The 27249-nt window shown below is 43.8% G+C and overlaps 1 protein-coding gene across 2 annotated transcripts; it reads left to right on the forward strand.

Annotated features, from left to right (window-relative positions):
• The first annotated feature begins 8161 nt into the window (after positions 1-8161).
• Positions 8162-24193, forward strand: MTG2 (mitochondrial ribosome associated GTPase 2). 2 transcript variants are annotated; one of them, XM_035123996.2, is made up of 7 exons: positions 8162-8303; positions 11428-11607; positions 15016-15163; positions 18359-18474; positions 18737-18955; positions 19766-19904; positions 23206-24193. In XM_035123996.2, the coding sequence occupies exons 2-7, from the start codon at positions 11434-11436 to the stop codon at positions 23598-23600; spliced, it is 1191 nt and encodes a 396-aa protein (XP_034979887.2). In that variant the 5' UTR covers positions 8162-8303; positions 11428-11433; the 3' UTR covers positions 23601-24193. The 2 variants fall into 2 exon arrangements, with proteins under 2 accessions (XP_034979887.2, XP_034979888.2); XM_035123997.2 differs by having other exon boundaries at positions 8288-8307.
• Positions 24194-27249: the final 3056 nt, after the last annotated feature.

The raw sequence follows: 27249 nt of genomic DNA on the forward strand, positions 1-27249 counted from the left end.
AAGAAAATGAATTTCCCTCACATAACTAATTTACTGCAGGATATAGTATGTACTCAGTGCCAAAATAATTACCACTGTGGGGAAGACCCAGTATAGTTACCTTTGACATAAAATGAGATTCTTGTAAAAACAAAGTTCTAAGATTCATTCAGTAACATTTCAGTGGGGTTTTAGTTCCAATTGAGTGTGCTTAGGATGGCTACCATAAAGACTACACCTGTTTTAAATATCTGCAGTATGACCATTTATAACAAAATGTACTGGGGAACAAATTTAGCCAGTAGGATGATGAAATCCAGCCAAAGTGAAGCACTTTAAAATTCCATTGATTTCACTGGGAGAGCAGCGAGTGTCTGCTTGAAATCAGTGGGACCAAACTCAGCTTAACTCTAATTGGATCTGGATCCTCTATCTGCCAAAGCAAAAATTCACTAGCACCATTTTAATCTTATTATCCAAACTGTGGGTAAAGCAAACACCAAGATTCAGTCTGTCAAAAGTCAATATAGCTTCATATCCACACAAGTTGCTGAGTAGCATAAATGACTGTCCAGACTTTACTACAAAGTAACTGTACCATGCACATTAGAGATAGTGCGAGTTTCCTGTGCAGCTGATTAGCTGCCAATTCATTTTCTGATCCTTCCATTTCCTCAGCTTTCCACCAAGAAATATAGCCATAAACAAAATCAGGGTACAGACTTAAGGGCTGCATTCCACTAAGTCATACTCTGAGTAGACCCATAGAAATCAACGGACAAGTTAACTGAAGACTTTCTTCTGTCAGGCGTGTATGTTATAAGATCGTTGACCTATATATTACAATGGCAATATTTTAATGAGCGTATTTAGACTAATTGATATATTGCAATTTAATGTTTTGATTTTTGTATTTTTAACCTTATTATCTACCTGGACATTTTTTAAATGAGGGGCAGAATATCATGTGCTTCAATCAATCAATCAATCAATCAAAAATATAGTCATGCCTAACTTAAGTCTATTTATTTCAGTGGGTCTACTCTAAGTATGATAGCTCTTCCTTGGTATTTTGGCTTCAGTAGCAGTTTGGAAACTCTGTTTCCAGTACAGTCGTACCTCGGGTTACGACCACCTCGGTTTGCGAACAGTTCGGGTTACGAACTGCGCAAACCTGGAAGTGTTTTCGCCGCGCGCATAAGCCGCACGCGCGCGATCGCGCGATTTGCGCATGCGCAAAGCGCAAAAATCGCAAAAATCGCGCTTTGCACATGCGCAAAATGGCGGCGCCCATCGCGCTCGGTTTGCGAACTATTTGGGTTACGAACTGCGATCCGGAACGGTATTACTGTAATCAGATAATCAGATATATTCATGGACTGTTTATTATATTTAACTGTCTGGATCCTGTATTGTTAGGAAATACAGAAAACATTGTAGCAATTAAAAGGCACTGTTGCTATAAAAGTAATTGCTCACGGTGTGTCTTTTGGTCACACTGGGTTTCTTATGCTGATCACCTGTTGGGAATGAGAGAGCAGGTACACACCAGGCATACGGTATCAGAAGGATCCATACTCGGGGAGGGCAGAAAAGAGAGGGAAAGGAAGTCAGTAGGTCTTTGGTCCCCTCATCTTTGCAGGGCTCCTTCACAATTCTTGCCTGCCCTTTTCATCAGTTATAAAGCTCAGCCCTCAAAGCTCCTGCACAGCCTGCCAGTGTCTAAGACAATACAGGGTAGTAGGTTAACCCAGGGACAGTGGCCTTGTAGCATTTAGAGCAGGCATCCCCAAACTGCGGCCCTCCAGATGTTTTGCCCTACAACTCCCATGATCCCTAGCTAACAGGACCAGTGGTAGGGGAAGATGGGAACTGTAGTCCAAAACATTTGGCGGGCCGGAGTTTGGGGATGCCTGATTTAGAGGGCTACACGTTCCACACCTCTCCTTCAGTTGCCTCAGCTAGTATTGCTCATCCCCATGATTTCTGCAGGGGTGCGTATCTGAGGGGCACCCATGCGTCCTACTTTCTGGCACAGCCTTTCCCTTCTGCATACAGAAAAAGGAGCCACACAACCCTTTCCCTATGATACCTTGGGTCAGATGCCACTCAGCTCTGAATGCAAGTGCTGCCCAACATACAGTTTAAACATAAATTAACCAAACTTAAAGCTTCTAAAACATTTAAACTTTAAAAGATTGGCAAGATGTTCATTTTGTTGTACAAAACTATAGAATTTCTCAAAAAGTGGTGGGATTTTTTAAAAGATAAATAATCTAAGATGAATTTGAGTACACTAGTTTACTCAGTTTAAGAATACAGTATATTATATCACTTTAGGAATTGTTTCAAAATATTTTTAGTCTAAACTTCTGGATGGTTTAGATTTTGTGTTGAGATACCAATTTCAAAAAACACGAATCTCCAGAAAATAGACACAGGACCCAAAAAATATCAATATTACTATTTATTTAAAAACTGATCCAATTATCTATGAGAATACTGTACAAATAGAAGGACAATTTATATATGTATGAGGGTCAGGGAAAGTGCTGCTCAAGATCTACCCTTCTGCAAAATGTATTTAGGAATTTTTAGTCCACTTAAAATAAATTAAGAGCATATAAAGGTATAAATGAAAACTATTTAATAATTTTAAAAGCAGCAATAGGGGGGGACGGACGACTCCAATATACCTAGCATTGCTAACAAGCAGTCAGTGAAAATACAAAGCAACACAGGCCCAAAGCAAACAAATCAACATTAGTATAGTTGCTCATCAAGAAGAATTTTTGTCCATATTGTCATTTCTGTCTTCCTTTTTCTGAACCCTTAATAGCACTAAGCACAGCGATCGCTCTATTTACAACTCTGCCAGTGCAATGTAGCACTTTGGGGTGATGGTCAATAACTCTCTGCCTAGCCTGCTTGGTCATGCCTGCAGGAGGAACCCTCATAACCCATGTAACTGCACAACAACGGGTGGTTATGTTCAGAAGGAGCAATCAAAAGAGGCCTTTGCAAGAAGCCATGAGCCCCTGGTGCAGTGTATCCTGGCCAACAGCCACTGCAAAATTTCCAGCAGTTGTTGCATGGCAACTACACTGCAGGGTCTCCTATGTCCCTGGCATTTGTCAGGACTTGGCTGTTTGTGTTGATGCAGAAGAGGCTCACACCAATGAAGTGGGAAACACTCATGGATTGCTTGCCTAGAACATCGAGGTGTTAGAATAAACATGGTCACCTTCACATTAGTTTACTGATAGCCAGAAAAAAATGCATTGCTCCTTACCAGCTTTGACATCTGCTTCTCGTATGGTTTTTAGCATTGCTGAAAATCATTTTTGAAAGACCACAAGCATTTTAACAAGTAAAACAGCAACATCGCATCAGTTGGAAATGTCTTACATTAAGAATTTCTTGAATGTTGTGTATATACTGTATTTGAAAGAGCGCTTTGGAAATAGTTTGTACATTATTTCCTAATTTATACATGATTTTTAGTGTTAATATTTCTAACTGTTAATAACAAAATATTTAATGTGTTGTCCATTTTTATGTATTGATGTGGAAACAAAATGGTGATGCCAGCATTTTGACTTTTTTCATTAATTGTATCATATTTTCTGTTTTGTAATACAGAATGTTTGGACATGTTTTAGGTTAAAATGAATTGATTGTGAAGCCAAGTAATGGTACTTTTTCGTATGATGAAAAGACTTTTAAAAGGACTGCTGTAATCATGTTTGAAGTCTGTTCTTTTTTTAATTGCAGGTTTAATGAAAACAATACATTAATCACACTTCATTTATATTCTGAAATATTTCAAGTAAAGATCATTGCATGAGGAAAAAGTGTTAATGTCAGTTTTCAAAATGTCAAATCTCATTTGATTTTCAAGATCAGGTTTTCTAGTTTCCTATTTAGCCAATGATCTCACTAGAAGGCATGACACAGTAACATAGAACTACTATATTCATAGAATTAAGAGAATGCCACATGAATTCCAATGGTTTACTGGCAATCCACTCCCATGGGGGTAATTTACCAATAAGCCATGGAATCCATTATTCATTTAATAATTTAATAAATTTGAATTTAAGATTAAATCTTTCAGAATAAATCTTTCCAAATAATTTCCAGTAGCAATAAAAACAGTAGTAAAGAACAGACACAACAGGAAATACACCAGCAAAAAATGTTTTAAAAACAGTATACTGTATAGCAGTGAGCGTAGAAAGAGGAATACGGTACTTACCCCTCATAGAAAGCCTGATGGAACAAAAAGGTATCCACAGCAGTCTAAAAACAGTAAGAGAGAATTTGTTGGATTTCTCTAGGGAGTGTTCCACAACTATGGAGCCAATGAAAAAGCCCTGTCACTGGTACCACCATTCTGACCTTAACTAATGATGAGCTGGAGAGCAGTGCCTTCATAATGGTGTAATCCAGGTTAGAGAACCTCAGGCATGGGAGATGACTCTTGCCCTTGATACTCTTTCCAGGCCATTCTCTCACAAGCCCTTTCCCAAGCCCTCTACAAAGTCTCTGCATGGCAAGAATGTGTCACTGAATTGTGACAATGTATTTTGCTTTCCATAAGACAGAAAGGTAAGTGGGTGTCAGAAGCCTGCCAAAAATCAGAAATCTTTTTACCTTTGCATGGGTTGAATTGTAGTGTTTCTCCGAAAATAAGACACCATCTTATAGTTATTTTTCCTCAAAAAAACACACTACGGCTTATTTTCAGGGGGTGTCTTATTTTTTTCCTCCTCCTGCCACGGCCGGTATTGCTGCTGCGCCTATCACTATGTCTTATTTTTGGGGTATGGCTTATATTCCTTGAATGCTTAAAAATCCTGTTATGGCTTATTTTATGACTATGTCTTAAAATAGGGGAAACAGGGTAGTTTATTGTATCTGAACCAGTGTGTGAGTGATTGAGGCTAGATACACCTCTTCCAGACTGGGCTGTTATTGGCGAAGCAGTTGGACTCAAAACTGGTGAAAAGCAGTTTTGATCACTGACATGTGCAGGTTGAATACATTCAAACTGGGAAAATTGCAAACCAACAGCACCTTTGCCATGTTCAGAATTCAGTGTCCATATCATCTCTCAGATTAGACACTGGAAATTAGAAGAGCCAAGTACAGGCACCCCCCATATCTATAGAATCATAGAACTGTAGAGCTAGAAGAGATCCCAAGGGTCATCTAGTCTAACCCCCTGCAATGCAGGAATCTTATGCGTGATCTATTCACACATTACCACATATAGACATGGCGCTGGGAAATAAATAGAAACCAGGAAATAAATAGAAACCAGCTGAAGAGTCCTCATTGCTCGAGAGGAGACCTTTCCCAGAGCCTGAAGAGGACGTCCCTAAGGGCAGACGAAGCCCCAAAGAGACTAGAGGCACAGCAGGACTTTGTTCAGGCTGTTCATCCTACCTGCCTAACAGATGTTTTTTAGCGGGTGCTCCCCATTTTATGTGATTTCACTTATGCACATGCAAGCCCTTGTGTGAGTGAGCGGATGCCTGTATTAACAAAATACAGTCATACCTCATGATACGTCCATTGCGGGCTGCGTCTTTTCAGGTTACGGACGCTCCGAACCCGGAAATCCTGGAACAGGTTACTTCCGGGTTTGGCACGTCCATAACCTGTGCGCATGTGCAGAAGCGCTAAATCGCTCTTTGCACATGCGCAGAAGCACTGAAGTGTGTCACACACGTGCGCAGATGTGGGGCTTCAGAATGCGGCCTTTTCATGTTGCGAATGGGCCTCTGGAACAGATCCTGTTTGTAACAAGAGGTACCACTGTATCAAGGGTTCCCCCGGTTGTGCTTATACCTGATTGTGGGAATGGTGCCATTTTAGCCACATATGTCATATTATGTCACATAACTCACCTAAGTTCATTACTGGTATATTTATAAGACGCTTACGGTAACAAGTTGAAGTGTGTCTGCCAAAGGGGCTTTCTCAGTGGCTGTTCCCACACTCTGGAATTCTCTCCCCGGAGAAGCCAGACTGGTTCCTCCTTGGGTCCTTCTGCTGTCAGCACGTGAACTGGCTGCTGCTGCTCCTTTTAATGAAAGGTCCTTGGGAACTATGGCTGCTTTGAATGGAAAGGGCTGGCGCTGTGCCGTTTTGGTTGTATTTCATAGAACCATGGAGTTCACGTTGTAAGTCACCCTGAGTTGATTTCAGGCAGAGTTGAATTCAGAACCACTGGCAATAATCTTTGAAAATTCCTGGAGAACAGGCGAAGTTCCAGCAGATTGGAGGAGGGCAAATGTTGTCCCTATTTTCAAAAAGGGGAAAAAAGAGGACCCAAACAATTACCGCCCAGTCAGCCTGACATCAATACCAGGAAAGATTCTAGAGCAGATCATAAAGCAAACAGTCTGTGAGCACCTAGAAACTCTGATCACTAAAAGTCAGCATGGGTTTCTGAAAAATAAGTCATGTCAGACTAATCTGATCTTATTTTTTGACAGAATTACAAGCCTGGTAGATGAAGGGAACGCTGTGGATGTAGCCTATCTTGATTTCAGCAAGGCCTTTGACAAGGTGCCCCATGACATTCTTGTAAAGAAGCTGGTAAAATGCGGACTAGACAATGCTACCATTCAGTGGATTTGTAACTGGCTGACTGACCGAACCCAAAGGGTGCTCATCAGTGGCTCCTCCTCATCCTGGAGAGTAGTGACTAGTGGGGTGCCACAGGGTTCTGTCTTGGGCCCAGTCTTATTCAATATCTTTATCAATGACTTGGATGATGGGCTTGAGGGCATCCTGAGCATGTTTGCAGATGACACCAAATTGGGAGGGGTGGCTAATACCCCAGAGGACAGGATCACACTTCAAAATGACCTTAACAGATTAGACAACTGGGCCAAAGCAAACAAGATGAATTTAAACAAGGAGAAATGTAAAGTACGACACTTGGGCAAAAAAAATGAAAGGCACAAATACAGGATGGGAGACACCTGGCTTGAGAGCAGTACATGTGAAAAGGATCTAGGAGTCTTGGTAGACCACAAACTTGACATGAGTCAACAGTGTGATGCAGCAGCTAAAAAAGCTAATGCAATTCTGGGCTGCATCAATAGGAGTATAGCACCTAGATCAAGGGAAGTAATAGTACCACTGTATTCTGCTCTGGTCAGACCTCACATGGAGTACTGTGTCCAGTTCTGGGCACCACAGTTCAAGAAGGATACTGACAAGCTGGAACGTGTCCAGAAGAGGGCAACCAAAATGGTCAAGGGCCTGGAAACGATGCCTTATGAGGAACGGCTTAGGGAGCTGGGTATGTTTAGCCCAGTGAAGAGGTTAAGGGGTGATATGATAGCCATGTTCAAATATATAAAAGGATGTCATATAGAGGAGGGAGAAAGGTTGTTTTCTGCTGCTCCAGAGAAGCGGACACGTAGCAATGGATTCAAACTACAAGAAAGAAGATTCCAGAACTTCCTGACAGTAAGAGCTGTTCGGCAGTGGAATTTGCTACCAAGGAGTGTGGTGGAGTTTCCTTCTTTGGAGGTCTTTAAGCAGAGGCTTGACAGGCATATGTCAAGAATGCTTTGATGGGTGTTTCCTGCTTGGCAGGGGGTTGGACTGGATGGCCCTTGTGGTCTCTTCCAACTCTATGATTCTATGAGTTCCATGAGGGGGAAAGGCGGGATATAAATAAATATATAATGTGTAAATGTGTAAAAAAAATAGTTATCAATTATATGCTCAGTTATCTTTAATGGCTCTATGAAGTTCCACCTGCATAACTGTAGGTCGTCGAAGCGACGGAGGAGCCTTTTCAGGAGAAAATATTGACAGGCCTAAACCTGGAACTACTGTACCTCAAGAGCTGCTCCTGTCCCTCGCTGCCCAACGGACAATTCAACTCCGGCTTCTCCCGCCTCTATCGCTACATCAGCCAATCACAACCCTCCCGCGAACCCTTCCCACCAATCCCGTTCAACAACGTCTGCGAGGAGTAAAAGGAGGGGGAGGGGGAGTGAAGCGGCGCTACGCAACGTTTTAACCGCCAGCCCCGGCAGGTGCGCAGGCGCACATGCAGGTTTGCGGCCGCCGCTTACAGCGCCTAGCAGGCATTAGAACTGCGCCTGCGCGACAGCTGCTTGGCGCGAGGCAGCGAAGGGGGTGGCTGACGTTTTTGCTGCCCCGACCTGCCCTCGCCACCGCTTTCTCTTTCCGCGCCCGCGGCGCGCGGCTGTGACGTCAGGCGTGTGACGCTGAACCCGCGGATGGGCAAAGCCTGTCAGAAAATGGCGGAGCTAGGATAAAAGCTTGGGGTGGGTGAGACTTTTTTATTTATTTACGTGTATGCCGTTTCTTCTTCTTTTACAAACAAACCGTACAGAAAAAACCTGGGTGCCTAAAAACGAGAAGAAACTACGATAAAATCATTGTGTGTGTGTGTGTGTGTGTGAGAGAGATATATCATCCATTCATTTATATATATGGAGAAGGGAGCGAGATGCGCTGCGTGTGTGTCAGTGAGAAAGGCGGTTGAGCTGAGGGGGCGGGGCGGCCTTTTGTGGAAAACAAGAAAAAGTCCATGGGCAGCTAGATATTTGCCTCAGAAAATGTGCTGGGCAGGCTGGGGGAGCTGTTGCGCTGCAGTATGTATTTATTTTAAATTTAATTAATTAATTAATTTAATGTTAAGAAAAGAAACCAACACCCCAGAGTGGGTTACAAAAAGATTAAACAAATAAACAAACATAAAACCGAGAAAGATTCGCAACGCTGCTTTAAAAACACGCAGAAGTTAAAAATGCCAAATCAGGTGAAAATGACCTCAGCTCTCTTTAAGCATCCAGGTAGGCTTGTCTAAACAGAAGAGCGCACCCAAAAAGAGGGCAGTTGTTGATTTGATTCTGATAGTGCAGGGTGTCCCAAAGTGCAGGTGCTGCCACACGGAACGATCCCGAGCTCTTAACGCAGATGTGCTGCGGACGTTGTGCGGCGCCTGCTATAAGTGCCAATTCCAATCTGATCGAAGCAGCTGAGTGGGCGCATTAGGGTAAGGCGATATCGTAGCTACGCTGGTCCCAAGTTGTTACGGGCTTTGTATGCTAATAGTAGCCCCTTGGACCTGGCCCAGTAGCAAATCGGCAACCAGTGCAGGTCTCTGAGCATAGGTGACAAGGCCTCACTTCCGCCAGCAATTGTGCCGCTGAATTCTGCACTAATTGCAGCTTCCGGATCAAGCACAAGGGAAGCTCCACACAGAGCACATTGCAGTAATCCAGTTTTTAAGCAGTGCATTAACTACTGTGGCTAGGCTTTAGTCCCAAGACTTGTTGCTCTTTAATCCGCTTAATGCCATAATAGGCTTTTAAGCGGTTTACAAGTGTGAATTAAATCCATAATTAAAATGCACAATAAAAATATGATAGGCGTGTGCTTTGTTTATCATTCTGGTTAGTAGTCTCAGACATTCCTATCCCACCAGGATGGCTAACAGTGCAGTCCTGGGACGCAGGTGGCGCTGTGGGATAAACCACAGAGCCTAGGGCTTGCCGATCAGAAGGTTGGCAGTTTGAATCTCTGCAAAGGGGTGAGCTCCCATTGCTCGGTCCCAGCTCCTGCCAACCTAGCAGTTCAAAAGCATGTCAAAGTGAAAGTAGATAAATAGGTACCGCTCAGGCGGGAAGGTAAAGTGTTTCCGTGCACTGCACTGGTTCGCCAGAAAGTGGCTTAGTCATGCTGGCCACATGACCCGGAAGCTGTACGACGGCTCCCTCGGCCAGTAAAGTGAGATGAGTGCCGCAACCCCAGAGTCGGTCATGACTGGACCTAATGGTCAGGGGTCCCTTTACCTAATCTCCCACTGTGTTCAGTTGGGCTTGCTATTGGCTAAGTCTCTATAGGGTGGCAGCCTAACTTGGTTTTTTTCATTCTACTGGTCCTTGCCACGTTATGTGGCTGTTCACAACACAAAACTTTGTGCAGTAACTGTGCTGAAGCCAATCAAGCCTGAGTATGGTCAGCACCTGCAAAAGGTGACCATTTGAGAATTCCATGTCTTGGGTTTTGTGTTGGAAGAAAAAGGAAGTTATAAATGTGCTAAATACACTAATAATAATAATAATAATAATAATAATACCTCACGCATCTGGCTGGGTTTTCCCAGCCACTCTAGGCGGCTTATAGCATATATCAGGGGTCTGCAGGGGGCCAGTCCAGTGTCCCTCAAACCTTGTGGGGGGTCGGACTATATTTTGGAAAAAAAAATGAACGAATTCCTATACCCCACAAATAACCCAGAGATGCATTTTAAATAAAAGGACACATTCCACTCATGTAAAAACATGCTGATTGCCGGACCATCCACGGGCCGGATTTAGAAGGCGATTGGGCTGCATCCGGCCCCCGGGCCTTAGTTTGGGGACCCCTGACATATTTGAAAACATAGTAAAACACCAAACAATCTCGTGAAGAAGCAATCTGGTGCTCTTGCTAGTGTGCTTGCACTGTGGTAAACTCTTCTGCCTATAAGCAACAACAATGCACATACCAGGAAGCTGGTGCATTGTGTCGGTGCACACTGCAGTCCACTGCACCCTCCTAGTATCACTGTCATGCCACTCTGTTGGAGTGCTTGTATTGCCCTTGCTTCAAAAGTGTCCCTAAGTGCAGTTCTTTTACACATGCCCACGGGACTGACTGTTAGTTATTTTCTTAGAGAAGGTAAATGAATACAGTACTACTGTACTACTGAATTGTAGAGTTGGAAGGGACCACAGTGGTAATTTAGTCCAACCACCTGCCATGCAGGAATCTCAAGGAAAGCATTTATGACAGATGGCCATCCAACCTCATCTTTAAAAACTCCAAGCAAAGAGTGGGATTAACCTGCTTCCTATCACTGGTGAACCTGCCGACTGAATCAAGCCTACCCTTTCATCTGAATTGTTGCATTCTGGGTTCTGATTCTTAATTGTGCTTAAGTGTGACAGAATGTTGATTTTATATTATAAAAGTTAAAATAACCAGACAGTTGTGCCATCACTTAACAAAGAATGACTGCATTTGTTCCATATTCTCAACATGCCAGTTTGATTCTGCAAATACTGTATGCAAGTGGGATGCGCAAGGATAAGTGTTTGGATGACTGAGGTATCTTTATACTCTACAAAGAATATAACAGGACTGATTTGGGGGCGTTCTGCAATAACAAAAGTGTTTGTGATAATGCTTTTGTGAGGGCAGCAATTCATCAGAGTTAAGTGTACTTGATTTTCCAGCCCTTTCACAACCACTGCAACTCAGAAATGGAAGCAGCTGTGCATAATTGGTCTTTTCAGGAATGAATTTGTGTTCAGTTTTGATACATTGGCACTTCTTGTTTTCTCGGTGTTTGCTCTTTAGTATGTCTTGATCTCGGCAGCACTTTTTCTCCCTTGATAGGCAAATATGCAACAAATACCCATCAGAGCTTGGTTGGAAAGCCAATGGAGAGTGACACATTCACACATACAGAGTTACTTACTTCAGAAGAGCTGGCACAGGAATCTTAGCACAACCTGCACGAGGTGTTCCAAGTCTCGGCGACTGGGATATAAAAGAAACATTTCAGAAAAGAAGCTGGTAAAGTATTGAAAAATATTCAGTTTAGCTGCAAATTAAATTTACTGGCACTGCAATATATTTCTTGTCTTCTCTTACTTGCTTTTGGAGTTCCCTGACTTCCACTTTCCTATAACACATTGATTTTAAACTCTTTGTAAATTTAAGACATATATACAGGTTGAAAAAGGCTGCAATCTTTACTTCCCTAAGTAAAGGTATATAGGAATGAACTGTCTGTTATATTTGTTTATTTATTAAATTTCCATTTCCCCACTCCCATTCTCCCAGGAGTACCAGGCACCATACGTATAGTCATACCTCGGGTTGCGTACGCTGCGGGTTGCGTACTTTCAGGTTGCATACTCAGCGGACCCAGAATTGTTTTCTTCCGGGTTCCACCGCATGCGCAGAAGCGTTCTGCACGCTTCACACATGCGCAGAAGCGCTCTATCGGCGCTTCACGCTTGCGCTAAAGCGCCGCTCGGGTTGAGTACTTTTCGGGGTGCGAACAGCACCCCGGAACGGATTGGGTACTCAACCCGAGGTACCAGTGTAGTTTCTCCCTGCCACCACTTCCTTCTTATCCCGACAGCCATCTTATGAGAGTTTAGGATGGGAGGTGGTAGACAGCCAGCTGGTTGCAAGGCTGAGCAGGATTTGATGAACCAATCTCTCTCCAATCCAAGTTCAGTGCTCTGTTTACTGTATCATACTTGCTCTTGTGCATACATGTAAGAATAAGGGGTCTCAATGTCACTTCATTATTTGGCTTTTAGTGGGGCTGCAAAATGGCTTCGAAGCCTCTTGTTAGAATTCAGCTGCAAGAATTCTGACAATTGTAGATAGTTGGGACCATAGTTCACTGACCTTAACAAAAATGTCTTCATATCTTGCTAATTCTATTTGTTTCTGTACTGTGAGGTTGTGCATTAAGTACTTGTGTATGATTTAGGTTGTATTTGGCCTTAATTTCATATACAAATTTAACAACAACAACAACAACAAGAACTTCAGATTTACATGGCAAGTTTGTGTTAAAAATGCAGGTGTGCCAGTCATTTTTCCTCTTCAAGTAGATTTTCCAGTTATATAATGGTGGATAGCCCTACCCTGCGCATCCTGATTTTTGTTCATGAACCCCTGGCCAAATCATGAGATAGTCTGTGCTCAGAACTGCATCTGTCAAGTACTGATCAGCTCACAAGCTGAAGATACGTTTGATAACTAAGGTTACTAGAGTACATATTGTGGCTATTTATCGTGAGATCACAACTCATCTTGTGAAAAATATGGCTGCATAATCCTCTCTGTTGATGAAAGGGCTCTCTTGTTCAACTTAATTTGCAATGTGCTTGAGATTGCAAGCTTATAAATCCTTTTAGCAACAAACCACAGAGAAAGGGCAACTATTGTGCTGCTTTTGAGTAATTTAAGGCAGCAGTTTGGTGTTTTAACCACTTGGTGATGCTATGTAAATTCAGAAAAGGTTCTTTCCCTCAAATATTGTCACAACTTAAACACACAGCTGGCCATCTGCATTTTGCCCAGGCACTCACCCTGCGTTATTTTCAATCTCCTCAACCTTTCTCTGTAGCATTTGCCTAACTGGCCATGTTTGTGGCAATCAATTCCCCTCCAGCTGCTTGTGCTTTAAAAAACAAAATATAATTCTTTGGTGTTATCACAAGATATTACCAGTAATTCTGTACTGATTTATAGATTATATATCTTTAAAAAAAAACTCACAGGGAACATAGCAATTATTTGGCTATATTACAGCAAGAAGAAGAGTTGAAAAGTGAAATAAAAAACAAATTGTAACAGCTGGGTCAGTGAGATTGCTGTTGGGATAGCTACAGCTTCTCTCCTGCAAGACGGGGAAAATACTAGATAAATATGTCCTTTAAATGCTGAATGCTGTTTTTACAGCATAACTGGGTTGTGTTAGAGAACACTAGAATAAACCATCCGTTTCCTCCCTCTGCCCCTTTCACGGTTCAAATACATTACAGTATTTTGAGCTCTGTAACCTCAGGTATCACTTTCCACATCAACCTCTGTTGAGGAAGCTTTTCATGTCTGCCGTGGAGCTCCTACCATAGAGCACTTGGGGACATGTTCTGGATGCCTACTCGGTTCAGGCAGGCCACTGGTCCAAATTTGTTGGGTCTTGTTGGCAGCACAAGAGTGCCCTTTTGAACGTACCCACCTCTTCCATGCAGCACTGCATTGCAGGACAAGGTCCACTACCAGTGAGCAAGTTCTCTTTAAGGCAAACTTACCTGTCATTGTCAGTCCTTTCACAGAGGAGCCCCTGATAAGTCTCCAAGGGTCCCCTGAACAAACTGAATGCGCTGCCTTGGAATAAATTAGATAACAGTGAAGCACTTTGTATCCTGACAAGAGGCACTGTATGATAAGGAGGACTGCCTGCTGTATTTGCCCCTCGCTTCTGATCATAAATACCCTTGAGAAATGGGGATTGAGTGCAACTAGGAATATAGGAAGCTGCCTTCTATCAAGTCAGAGCATTTGCTCATCTCTTTTGGTATTGTTTCTTCAATGACTGGCCCAACTTAGAGATGCCAGGAACTGGACCTGGGGCCTTTTGTATGCAAAGCCCTGAGCTTCCAGCCCTTCCCACTTTACTTGGAATGAAAATGAAGAAGGGGCTGGGTGTATTTCCCTGCAAAGTGTCTTGCATAATAAAATACCTAATCTTTCATATGGCTTCTCATTCAGCAGGGGAACCCAGGGCAGTACCATCAGGGCTTGTTAGAGTGCATAAGGAGAGTTGCAGGAGGGAAAGTCCTAGCTATTTAGGACTTTAAAGGTGAAAACGAGCAATTTGAATGAAAACAAATGACCAGTTAAGACCACAACGGAACCTGCTGTGGCTAAACAGTCTGGCAATGGCATTTTGAACCAATTGAATCAGTGCTTTTCAAGAGCTACTCCATGGAAAACATAATATACTAGTACGGAAAATCTGCCCCCTTTTTCTTCATTGGTCACTATATGAAATAGATGCATCATTGCTTGTTCGTCATACTAGTGCCTTTGCAATAATTGCCCAGAACACTGGAATGTGGAATCAAGTTTCCTTCTTAGTGAAGAACTGGTAGAATTCTGAGAAATGTCCAAAACATCTAAAGGATGGATCAGGCTCCAGAATACACATCTCATAGTTTGTGGCCTTGAGTATAAGCATTTGTGCTTGGTAATAAATGCCAGATAAATTTATCTGACCGGTACCTTAAATGCAATATGCATCTCTCTCTCTCTCTCTCTCTCTCTCTCTCTCTCTCTCTCTCTCTCTCTCTCTCTTATCAAATGGAAATTTAATTAATTCCTAGTAGGCTTAGAATTGAAAATTTCTTAAATGTCCTGATTTGCTTTTCTGAATAGTGTTTCTCCCTATTTCAGACCCGATACTTTGTAGATCATCGAAGGATATATGTGGTAGGAGGCAAAGGAGGTGATGGTATCAGCTGTTTTCATAGTGAGCCTAGAAAAATATATGGAGGTCCTGATGGTGGAGATGGAGGAGATGGGGGCCACATTATACTGAAAGGTAAGAGATAATGTATCTTAAACAAATCATGATACATTTGTTTATTTTGTTTCTAGGCTGCCCTTCAACCAAAGTTCTTGGGGCAGTTTCCAAAAAATCAATAAAACAATTAAAATACAATGCAATACATAAAATAATTTCAATGCAAGTAATGTAAAACTCAAAATCCAACATAATGTTTTACATTTAACAAAAAGCCGTATATAACTGGACCAGCCTAAAATTAATCTAAAAATAGTTTTCCAAAAACGAGAAAGCATTTTATATAATAATATTATATAATATATAATAATAAGCTCAGTTTATTTTGGGTGAATCACTGTAAAAAAGAGAGGATCCAGCTGGTTGACAACTTGACATGAATTATGTGCCTATGCCGTAGAGATACTGGAAGGAAATAATAGAAAGCACATCTCTCTGACCTTGCTTTTATGCATGAAAGTGGATACCATTTTCCCTCTTGAAGCCAAAAGCTACCATAATAATACACTTATATAATACACTTATAATACACTTATGGATTGTGCTTCAGCATTGTGGTGATGAGAGTGGCATAATGACCTAAGTGGAATAGAAAAACCTTATTGAGAGTGCATACCAAAGGTACTTAGAAACAGCCTTGAAACTGCATATTAGCACCTGTGTTCCACAAGGCAGAAATTCTCCGAAAGAAGAGGCAGCTCTTATACTGGTGGATGCCCAGAATAAACATGGGCAGATTAATTGCTTGCACCCAGTGGTGTTCCATTGAATTGTAGACTTGGATGGGTTCCCAAGGATCATCCAGTGCAACCCCCCTGCAGTGCAGGCATCATAACTTAAGCACCCATGACAGATGGCCATCCAACCTCTGCTTAAACAACCTCCAGCGAAGGAGAGCTCACCACCTTCCAAGGTAGTCTGTTCCATTGTCGAACAGCTCTTACTGTCAGAAAGTTCTTCCTAATGTTTAGCTGGAATCTCCTTTCTTGTAACTTGAATTGTCTAAAGGGGGCACTTCTGCTTTATATAAGTTGCATAGAAGTACCTTGGGGAAATTTACAGACACACAGGCTTGCTGCGTAAAAGTATCTTCCATCTATGGGATTCATAATGTATAAATCAGTCCAGCCTCCACTAGAATCTGTGTGTATGCTTATGCTCCATTGATCGGAATGGTGCTTAAACAGATCAAACTTTGATTGGATTGCTCAGGTATTGCACACCAAAGTCATCCTGGGAGTTATGCCCTAATGAAGCAAAATACAGCTCAGTTCTATGCATTCCTACACTTAAGTAGGCTTCACTGTGTTCACTGGGGCTTGCATCCATCCTCAGTGTGCATATGATTGCATGCTTTTCCAAGCTTGCTGCTGAATTTTCAAACTCCTATACCCACAGCATGCCTAGACTAAGCTGTCGGTGGCTGCATGGGCACAGGGCTGGTTGTGTAATGCTTTTGCTCATTTGACAAGCTCTACATTAGGTGATAGCGCAATTCCTGTATATTTTCTGCTCAGTAATTGTGCTGAAATTGCAGCTTTGAAAAGGCAATTCCAATACAATGAAAAGTAAACTATTTTAAATTAAACGTGCTCTCTTACACGTGAAGAGCCATTCTTCAAAAACATATGGCTTGAACCTCTTTACTGAATGCATCAGTAGCTGTAAAATGTTTGGTGGTTATTTTGTGGCACTGGGTTTTTTTTGTATCTTAACTTGCATTCCAGAAACTTTCTTAAGCTCCTTATATACAAAGTGCATGGTAATCACAGTACCATCTTTTGCAAAGTACTGTCTTAAGAAGCTTAGCTGCATTAATACTAGTATTTATTATTTGAGCACCTAAAACACTAGGTGTGGTATTGAGTACAAACAGAAACAGGTCTGTGCCTAAATTGCTTGTTTTCTCATACAATGTAGACAAAAAAGACCCATAATTGAAACTGGAGGAAGAGAAGGAGAATGTAAAAATGTAAACCATAATAACTCTGTTATAGCTTTAATCTGTAAGGCATATTTAAATAAGGAAACAAGAATGAATGAACCAACTATAGGCTGGCAATGAATTCCATAAAAAGAAGCAAAAAGAGGAAAGAGCAGAAAGGTGCAAAGCAGAAGGAAATGTATGAGACTTATCAAAGAAGAGAACACAAATGATCAAGAGGACACAAATAATCAAGAAGATGAATTGGAGAAAAAGGTGGGCGGGGACGGACAACACAAGTTTTGATTCAAAGATCCTATAAGTCAAGCAGAATTTGCTTGTGCTCACAAGGGTTTGTTCATTTCACTCATTCTGCTGACCCTCAAGAGTGGGGATGGGAAACTTGCTGTCCTGCAAATTTTCTGCACAACTACAACTCCCATCATCCCTAACCTCTGGCTGTGCTGGCTGGAATTGATGGGAACTGGACTCCAGCAACTTTTGGAGGACCAGAGGTTCTTTATCCCTCCTTTAGAGCCAGGATCAAGGCAGCTCACAGATATCCACTATACTTAGAAGTGCCTTCTACTTGAATGGTGGGATCATTTGATCCAAGATACTACCTGAAATTTAGAATAATATGGTAACATTACCACCATAAAGTAATCCAAAGAAAAGGAACATGATGCTTGTGTTTTTATACTGTAAACCACCCTGTGAGCTTCGGATGAAGGGTGGTATATAAGTATAATAAATAATAATGATATATTTCTATGCGGGGGGGGGGGTTGAACACAAGAAAAAAAGCCCAAGTTGGGTGGCAGAGTTCAAGATAGAATAGGGTGCTTAAGATGGGAATAGAGAATTACAATAAACTAGCCAGAATAAGTTAATGAACCAAAGTGTGTTTATCGTCAACAGAATGGATTAATGAATTCTGGCAGTTTTAACTACTGAAAACAAAGTGTGTAGAACAAGGTGTGAAACAATTTTTATTTTTTGGCATTTTTCAAGTTGTCTTCCTAAGAGCATTGAAATATTTTGGTTTTGGTGATCACAAGCAAAGTTACCTTCTGAAAGACATTGCTTTCAAAAATATTTTAATGTACATTAATACGCTGTTCACATTCTGATATGGTTTAGGCAGGCAAGCAGTAAGAACACCAGATCACTCTCTGACATTAATGATGTGTCCTCATCTTGGAATCACTTGATTTGCATATGCAGACAAGAAAATTTATCTAATATGAGTACTGTACACTTCAAACATTTTGAATCTTCCTTTACAGTGGATAAGCAAGTCAGATCCTTGGCTTCTCTTCTCTCACTCTATCGAGGCTTCAATGGAGTAAATGGAGGGAGCAAAAACTGTTACGGAGCTGCTGGTAAAACGATCTATATTAAGGTAAGCAGCTAATGTTTTAATTTTAAGTTTTATACATTTCATATTTTTTTAAAGTAATTGTCTTTGTTTGCTGCCCCATAACACAACTTACTTCTCTAATTTCCAGCCTTTTAAATGCTTCCAGGCGTACTTCATCTATGTGAGAGAGCTCGGAGAGCTTGCTGGGACAATTTGGATTTCTGCTTGCACTCAGGCATAAGCAAATCGCAACGCATTGCAAACTGTCATCTTTGCTTTGCTTAACTTCCTTTTTACTTTCAAGGTTCCCATTGGTACGGTGGTTAAAGAGGACTGTACAATTGTGGCTGATCTCAACCATCATGGGGAGGAGTATGTTGCAGCCTATGGTGGAGCTGGAGGGAAAGGCAACCGTTTCTTTCTGGCCAATGACAATCGAGCACCAACAACTGCTACTGAGGGTGAACCAGGTCAAGAAAAAATTCTCCATTTGGAGCTTAAAACCATGGCCCATGCAGGGTTGGTGAGTCTGCCTTTTTTCAATAGAACATTTGACTCTGGAGGAACAAACCTTCATTGTTTAGTTAGGAATAGCTCCATAATGTGGAGGGATGTGGGTGGCGCTGTGGTCTAAACCACTGAGCCTCTTGCTTATCTGAAGGCTGGCAGTTCAAATCCCCATGACGGGGTGAGCTCCCATTGCTCTGTCCCAGCTCCTGCCATCCTAGCAGTTTGAAAGCACGCCAGTGTGAGTAGAGAAATAGGTACCGCTGCGGTGTGAAGGTAAATGGTGTTTCCGTGTGCTCTGCTTTCCGTCACGGTGTTCCGTTGCGCCAGAAGCGGTTTAGTCCTGCTGGCCACATGACCCGGAAAGCTGTCTGTGGACAAAAGCCGGATCCCTCGGCCTGAAAGCGAGATGAGTGCCGCAACCCCATAGTCGCCTTTGACTGGACTTAACTGTCCAGGGATCCTTTGCCCTTTTTTTATACCTTTACCCATAATGTGGAGTGAGGGAGATACGACTTTAAAAATCTAGTTCTTTGATTTGTATTGGTGTGTGTGTGTATGTGCTTTTCTGCTTGGATCTCTTGACTTGAAGGCTGATGAGTTTCATGGTAGCAACAACTGGAAAACTTGGGCTCGCCATGGGCTAGCTGTTATGAACAACACGTATCATGCTGAAGCATGTGGGTGCAGCATTTTCACAAACCCAGTCTATGCGCACCTATGTATTAAAGTGCAATGTTCTAGCTTCAGCCAAACAGTGACGTGTCTGAACAGTGTGGCTAGAGACCTGCCTTCTAAATAATCCTGATTGGGCTTTTTATTCCAGGTCGGATTCCCTAATGCTGGGAAGTCTTCACTGTTGCGAGCCATCTCTAATGCAAAACCAGCAGTGGCTTCCTACCCATTCACAACCTTAAATCCACATGTAGGCATTGTTCACTATGAAAACTATGAGCAAGTTGCAGGTATGTTTTTATAAGACTTCATTTCAAGTGCTTAATATTTTTATTGAGCTTCCATTACATTTCCTCTTGAAAGAGCCAAAAGAAAAATTGTGTATCATAGACACATGGTGTATATTTTTGTGTTTTTATATTGTCAACTGGCTTGTGATCTTCGGGTGAAGGGCGGTAAAACAAATACCCCATACTTCTTTTGGCAGTCCTGTGCTTGCTGTGATCAGCTGGCCTAAATACAAAATCACAGCCTCACTTAAAACAATTATAGTATAGTATAGTACAATCATAGTACAGTACACCTAAGAGACTTGACAACATTAAGATACTTGTACAGTGGTACCTCGGTTTACGAACACCTCGGTTTACGAACTTTCGGTTTACGAACTATCCTAACCCGGAAGTTAGTAAACCGAGGTGCCGGAGGTCTACTGAGTGTCCGATGCCTTCGGGGAGGCCGGGCCTTCGCTCCGATGCCTCCTGGAGGCCCGCAGCGAAGGCCCGGCCTCCCCGAAGGCATCGGAGCAAAGGCCAAACCTCCCCAAAGGCATCGGAGCGTCGGATACCTTCGGGGAGGCTGGGCTTCGCTCTGATGCCTTTGCGGAGGCTGGGGAGCCGCGAAAGCGGTCCCCGGCCTCCGCAAAGGCATCAGAACAAAGCCCCAGCCACCGGAAGGCATCGGAGCCGGGACTTCGCTCCGATGCCTTTGCAGAGGCCGGGGACCGCTTTCGCAGCTCCCAAGCCTCTGCAAAGGCATCGGAGTGAAGTCCCGGCTCCGATGCCTTCCGGAGGCCGGGGAGCGTTTCCGCGACTGGGCTGTGCAGCCGCGAAAGCAGTCCCCGGCTACCGGAAGCCGGGGACCGCTTTCGCGGCTGCATAGCCCAGTCGCGGAAACGCTCCCCGGCCTCCGGAAGGCATCGGAGCGGCTTCGCTACGATGCCTTTGCGGAGACCGGGGAGCACTTTCGCGACTCTCCCCGGCCTCCGCAAAGGCATCAGAGCGAAGTCCCGGCTCCGATGCCTTCCGGAGGCCGGGGAGCGTTTCCGCGACTGGGCTGTGCAGCCGCGAAAGCGGTCCCCGGCAACCGGAAGCCAGGGACCGCTTTCGCAGCTGCACAGCCCAGTCGCGAAAGTGCTCCCCGGCCTCCGCAAAGGCATCAGAGCGACTTCGCTCCGATGTCTTTGCGGAGGCCGGGGAGCACTTTCGCGACGCTGCCCAGCCTCCGGAAGGCATCGGAGCCGGGACTTCGCTCCGATGCCTTCCAGAGGCCGGGGAGCGTTTCCGCGACTGGGCTGTGCAGCCGCGAAAGCGGTCCCCGGCTTCCGGTAGCCGGGGACTGCTTTCGCGGCTGCACAGCCCAGTCGCGGAAACGCTCCCCGGCCTCCGGAAGGCATCGGAGCCGGGACTTCGCTCAGATGCCTTTGCGGAGGCCGGGGACCGCCTCCGCAAAGGCATCGGAGCGAAGTCCCAGCTCCGATGCCTTCCGGAGGCTGGGGCTTTGCTCCGATATCTTTGCGGAGGCCAGGGACCGCTTTCGCGGCTGCAGCCCAGTCGCGGAAACGCTCCCCAGCCTCTGCGAAGGCATCGGAGCAAAGCGGTTAATCCGTTCTAGGGGGTGTTTTTCCTCCTCTAGAACGGATTAATCAACTTCCCATTACTTTCAATGGGAAAGTTCACTTCGGTTTACGAACACTTCGGTTTATGAACAGACTTCTGGAACCAATTGTGTTCGTAAACCGAGGTTCCACTGTATCCTGTTTGGTAATAAATACATTAGTCCCGCAATATTTGTGGGGCGACTGTAGTCTACGGGTTAAACAACAGGGGTTCAAATTATTATTTTTATTATTTATCATTTGGCTCATGAGGCTGTTTTGCCCAAATCATGCCAGTGGAGTCAGGAACCTTGAAGTACTTTCCTGATTGGGCATTGGCAAGGAAAAGCAGGCTTAAGCTTTACAGCCCATCAGCCTGATGAATTGGATGTGCAAGGGAATTACCCATGGAAAATCGACCCTGGACCCTCCTTGTCAGTCCTTCCCCAGCTGGATCTCACAAGCCAAGATAAGCACAGGTCGAGTAGGCACATTGCTGCACTACCTCTTCCCCTCTGCATATGCCTGAAGATTTGAAAAAGAGCGGGGAAGGGGGAATTGGTAGCAAGGATAAACAGATGCTGTCTACCAAGCTAACCCCAGTATCGGTGGACTCCTATGGGATGGTATTAAAGCTAACCATTTTGGAAGAGACAGTGCCTTGTGTCATCTCTAATTGATCTGCTTTATTCACATAGAAACTACTGAATGGTGTTGCCGAGAATATTTTCTTTCAAATCCCCAAGCACAGAATGAGTATCTGCTTTGAGCGAGCATCCACTAATCCATTCTCCGGGGATGTGCCTTGGGCAGTTGGGGGCAACGGCTTGTCAGCCGCCTCCAACAAGCTCTCACAAGTGCTGCAGTTTCTCCGCTGTCTCTGATCTTATCCAAACCCCAGCATGAATAAAGCAAAGTGATGCTTCCCTGGCAAGCCCTCTAGGCTTGCAAAGCAGTTTGGAAAAGTAAGAAACAGCAGGAGAGACTCTTGGGGTTGTATCTTGTTCGTGTCTTGTTAGTTCAAGGACGTCCTGCTCAATGGAACTACCTCTCCCATTCCTCTCCAAACATACAGTCACCCAACCTGCTGTGGAGGGTTGAGGTACCCTCAGAACATTTGGGGTGGGGCACATGGAAAGAAGAGAGGAAGTCCTGCTGCGCAGGCAGATGTCCTTGCACTAATGGCATCATGGCATGGCTTGGTTATATATTGCTATTTCTTACTCTTTCATACTGTAGCACAAACTAATGAAATCCCCACGTTTCTCCAAAGCCCACTTCAAATGCTAGAGGATCTGAAAAGGGGTAAGAGTGAATAGGAAGCACACATAAATGCTGTCAGTGTTCTCGAAGCTACCAACATGAGTTTGACCAAACTGCGGGAGGCAGTGGAAGACAGGAGTGCTTGGAGTGCTCTGGTCCAGGGAGTCACGAAGAGTCGGACACAACTAAATGACTAAACAACAACAAGCCACACTGATATTTGTGGACCCCTGTAGTATGATGCTCAGGAGGAAATGTATAACAGCTCTTTCTACTCCTACCTGCTGGCTGCTTGTAGCCATGCTGATTTTGCTGATGGAGTTCTTTGCATGCTTGAATGATGCTGCTTTCTGGTTCTAGTCTTGCAGGCAAAATCTGACATTTGTGTGACCATGCTCAAATGACCAGAATACTAATGATTGTTTTTGCTGCGTTCTGCTTTGTTTCCGTAGTTGCCGATGTCCCTGGGATAATAAAAGGGGCCCATCGAAACAGGGGGCTGGGCTTAGCCTTCCTGAGGCACATAGAACGTTGCCGCTTTCTTCTGTTTGTGTTAGACCTCTCGGTATCCGAGCCTTGGACTCAGCTGCAAGACTTAAAATATGAGCTGGAGCAGTATGATGAAGGCTTGTCAAAGAGACCTCATGCCATCATTGGAAATAAGTTTGATCTTCCACAATCAAAGAGCAATTTGTCTCTCCTCAAGGAACGAGTGGAACAGAAAGTCATCCCGTTGTCTGCTTTGACAGGTGAAAACCTGGAGGAGTTGTTCCTGCACCTGAAAGAACTGTATGATGAGTATGTCAAAACAGAAGAAGCACAGAACCATGCACCCATCAAGTGGTAGCTGGCCACAGGGACCTTCCGGCCATATTTAGGTGGAAAGTGGGTGGGGTGGGTGCAAAATACTTTGCTTTCAGAATAAATGTCTGTCACTCTGGAGCAGTTGACCATAGAGGTTTCTCCCCACCCTTTCTAGAGGAATGATCCAAACTTGCAGAATCAGTGGATAACTCTGCTTCTAAAAATATAAACATTGCCAAGCAAGATGAGTATTTTCCTACTGCCTTCAATTAGAAATGTAAAGGGAAATAACCTTCCAGGAATTTCTAGATAAAAATGTAAAAATTAGTTCCATGAGCCTGTGTGAAATAAATTTACATAAATCAATGTCTCTTGTGTAAAAGTAATTTTAAAACATGTTTTGTTTACTTCATGTGTGTGCCTTCAACAGCTGCTGATGTCCCTGTTTTTAATAGCTTGAAATTCCAATTTGTGTCCTGGACTTAATTAAAACTTTTCGTGGTGGTGTTCATTTTGGTATCGATGCCTGAACTGGAATCCTTTCCTTTCATTTGCTTTTCTCTCTGTAAGAAAAAATAAATAAAAATCAGTGTCTGATTTGCATCAGAGGAGAGAGAAACTAGCGTGGTCTTAGTCGCATGGTTTGTGCTTGCATAGTTAACTTAAAAGCTGAAAATGGCAGAGCAATGAAGGTGCTTGAACCAGATTAGGACAGTGTTGTTCAGGGAGAAGCACCCTGTAAACCTGATGGAAGTAGCCAGAGTTTGCTGCCCATTGCAGATAGTATTGGGAAGAATTAGATTCCAGTCAGGACTCCAGCAGGGCAAAAAACTAAAGATCTCTTCCCCTGATGTCATAATCTGCATCCACCTTGGGCATTCCCAACTATGCAGCTGCGCCTGCCCGCCCGCCTGTCGTGCAGCAGCGCCTGTTGCACCCGCGCTGCGCGCGGCACCCACCCGCCCACCGCGCTGGGAAACGGGGTGGGAGGGCGCCGGAACGGGGCGGGAGGGCGCCGAAGGGATCCGGCGGGCGCCGGAGGATCCGGCACACCACGGCGCCGGGAGCGCTTAAGACGGCGCTGCCTGTATCCTCTGAAGTTATCTTGTTCTGTGACTGCTTTTGTGATTCCATCATCCATATTCCACAAATAGAGGTATTCCTTCCCAACCAACCACTTTAAATGTTACCTTAAGCAAAACAGAATGTGCGCATATCATACGCAAGCCAGAAATTTATCCATCTTTTTTCAGAGGGATTACATGCTTCCAGTGTACATTAAGTATGGTACACTAGGAAGCTGCAATCTTGATTTACTCGTGTTTGTTTCTAGAGTGCATTAATGTTTGGATTTTTCTTGAGCCAGGGATGTTGCCTCTGTATTTTGATTGTGTCCTTAAATGCACAGCAACAACTCTTCCATGTCTCAGCAATTAATGCTAACCATTTTGTGTTTATAAAACTGGTTTATTGACAGTGATTATGGTGAACTTTTTCAGCAAGCCACATGGACTGTTAATCTTCATGCTACTTTTGATTAATGTTTAGTATATACTAGCCCATAGCCTGGCGTGCTATGGTCCATGGGGTCACGAAGAGTCGGACACGACTAAACGACTAAACAACAACAATATACTAGCCCTGTCTACAACAGAAACCACACATTCACTGAAATATGTTTTATGGAAGCAGCAGCATCGTGATGCCAATCTAAAGTTTGTATCCAATGAAGTTGTCTCCTTAGTTCAATAGGACTTCCTCTCCCCCTGTCCAGCCACCATCCAAATCAGTTCTGGGGTTTCCCTCAAGCTCTAGAGCAGATTTGGAGAGGGAAAAGGTTAAGTCCTTGTGATTTGTTGGATACAACCCTCTATCCCCAATCTACAGTGGGGATTGTGAGCAAAGCCTATTCTTACAAAGTGGATTAGGAAACATTTCCAGTCCAATGGAAAGGATCCTATATGTGCAGTTTTACCTATGTAAACACTATTCTTAAAGGTAAAGGGACCCCTGACCATTAGGTCCAGTCGTGACCGACTCTGGGGTTGCGCGCTCATCTCGCATTATTGGCCGAGGGAGCCGGCGTATAGCTTCCAGGTCATGTGGCCAGCATGACAAAGCCGCTTCTGGCAAACCAGAGCAGCACATGGAAACGCCGTTTACCTTCCCGCTGTAGCGGTTCCTATTTATCTACTTGCATTTTTGACGTGCTTTCGAACTGCTAGGTTGGCAGGAGCTGGGACCAGGCAACGGGAGCTCACCCCGTCACAGGGATTCGAACCGCCGACCTTCTGATCAGCAAGCCCTACTAAAGGCTTATTCACACTTACCTTTTGCCCTGCTCTTCAATGCTCTGTGTCTGAGTGGGTGGGTTTTTTGGGGGGGAGGGGGGTTGCCCTGAGCTTTCCCCACAAAAACCGGCTCTTTAATGCTCAGTCAGAGCAATGTCAACAGCGAGTTTTCGTGGGGAAAACTCAGGAGCAAAAAAATAAAGGATGCTCAGACACAGGTGATATGAGCAGAGGAAAGGTAATAGTGGATAAGCACAAGAAGACACAAAAGATACGAGAGTGGGAACACCAGTGCAATGCCAGTGAATATATCCTTTGTGCTAGAAACTTGCTTATTATTTTTTTAATAACTTCAAGCTCAGATCGAGGGTAATTTTCAGTCCCAGGTGCACATTTTCTGCACTAAAAAAGAGGATAGTGTTTCTCTTTGTCCTATAAAGGCATTGTCACCTCAAAGAACAGTAAGTTCCCACAATTGTCGGAGGAAAAATGGCCAAGGGTAATGTGTTAATCCAGGAGCGAATGGGTCTTTCTACATGGAATATTGGCTTGCCCCAAGGTGATGCTAATGATTGGGGTAAGTTGCTACCCCAATACAATTTCTGCTTGCAAGACTTGCCTGGACATGTTAGAACAGTTCACGTTGCTGCAACTTTTAGTTCAGGTTTTGTTCCAAATTTGTTTAAACCTGTTTAGTTATCCACACGAGTGACTATCTCTGCATCCTGCTTTTGCAAGATACTTGCAAAATATTCTCTTGATCACATTTTTCCAAGATGCAAGGTCATGTTACACCTGCAGCCTCTCCGCCTTTTGCAAATAAATAGAAATGTTTTTGCTGACTTTGGTAGTATAGCCAAATCCTGCTGAAGAACAGAACAAAAATCTATATGGAGTCTGCTTCAATGGAGTTCAACATCCCCCATCTGCCAATTACCTGTATCTATTCTCCTGCATGTAGCAAGGATTGGGCAGGATCGGGGAGGGGAGGCATTGGGACAGGACGGATGCTGACCCTGGCTTCTCCATGTAGAGTGATGGAAATACTCTATACTAACAGGAATGTAGTTTCATGGCATGCAGAATTATCCCATGAAAGCCAACCATACGCTTATGGAAATGGGCAATTGATGGACATTGCAAGCAGGGTCCAGGAACCTCAGAACCTCCAGATGCTGTTAAACTACAACTCCCATCAGCCCTGACCATTGACCACGTTGGCTGGGGATGATGGGAGTTGGAGTCCCGTGATGCAACGAAACGGTACAGAATTAAGTGTGCTTAAGCCCCTTGTTTTCAGTGCGCTTCAGCACACATAGCTACATGTTAGATTGTGAGCACAATTCAATCTAAAGCAACGAATAGCAAGAAGCAGCCATTTTTTTGTTGTTAGTTGAGAAA

Source organism: Zootoca vivipara, chromosome 7, assembly GCF_963506605.1.
Source record: "Zootoca vivipara chromosome 7, rZooViv1.1, whole genome shotgun sequence".
In the NCBI taxonomy this organism is placed as follows: Eukaryota; Metazoa; Chordata; class Lepidosauria; order Squamata; family Lacertidae; genus Zootoca; species Zootoca vivipara.

Bases quoted from the DNA above. Each gene is read 5' to 3' on its own strand.
- MTG2 (XM_035123996.2), top strand. From the start codon at position 11,434: ATGCAACAAATACCCATCAGAGCTTGGTTGGAAAGCCAATGGAGAGTG. The intron at 11,608-15,015 runs GTAAAGTATTGA...TCCCTATTTCAG, and splicing joins ACATTTCAGAAAAGAAGCTG to ACCCGATACTTTGTAGATCA. The intron at 19,905-23,205 runs GTATGTTTTTAT...TTGTTTCCGTAG, and splicing joins AAACTATGAGCAAGTTGCAG to TTGCCGATGTCCCTGGGATA.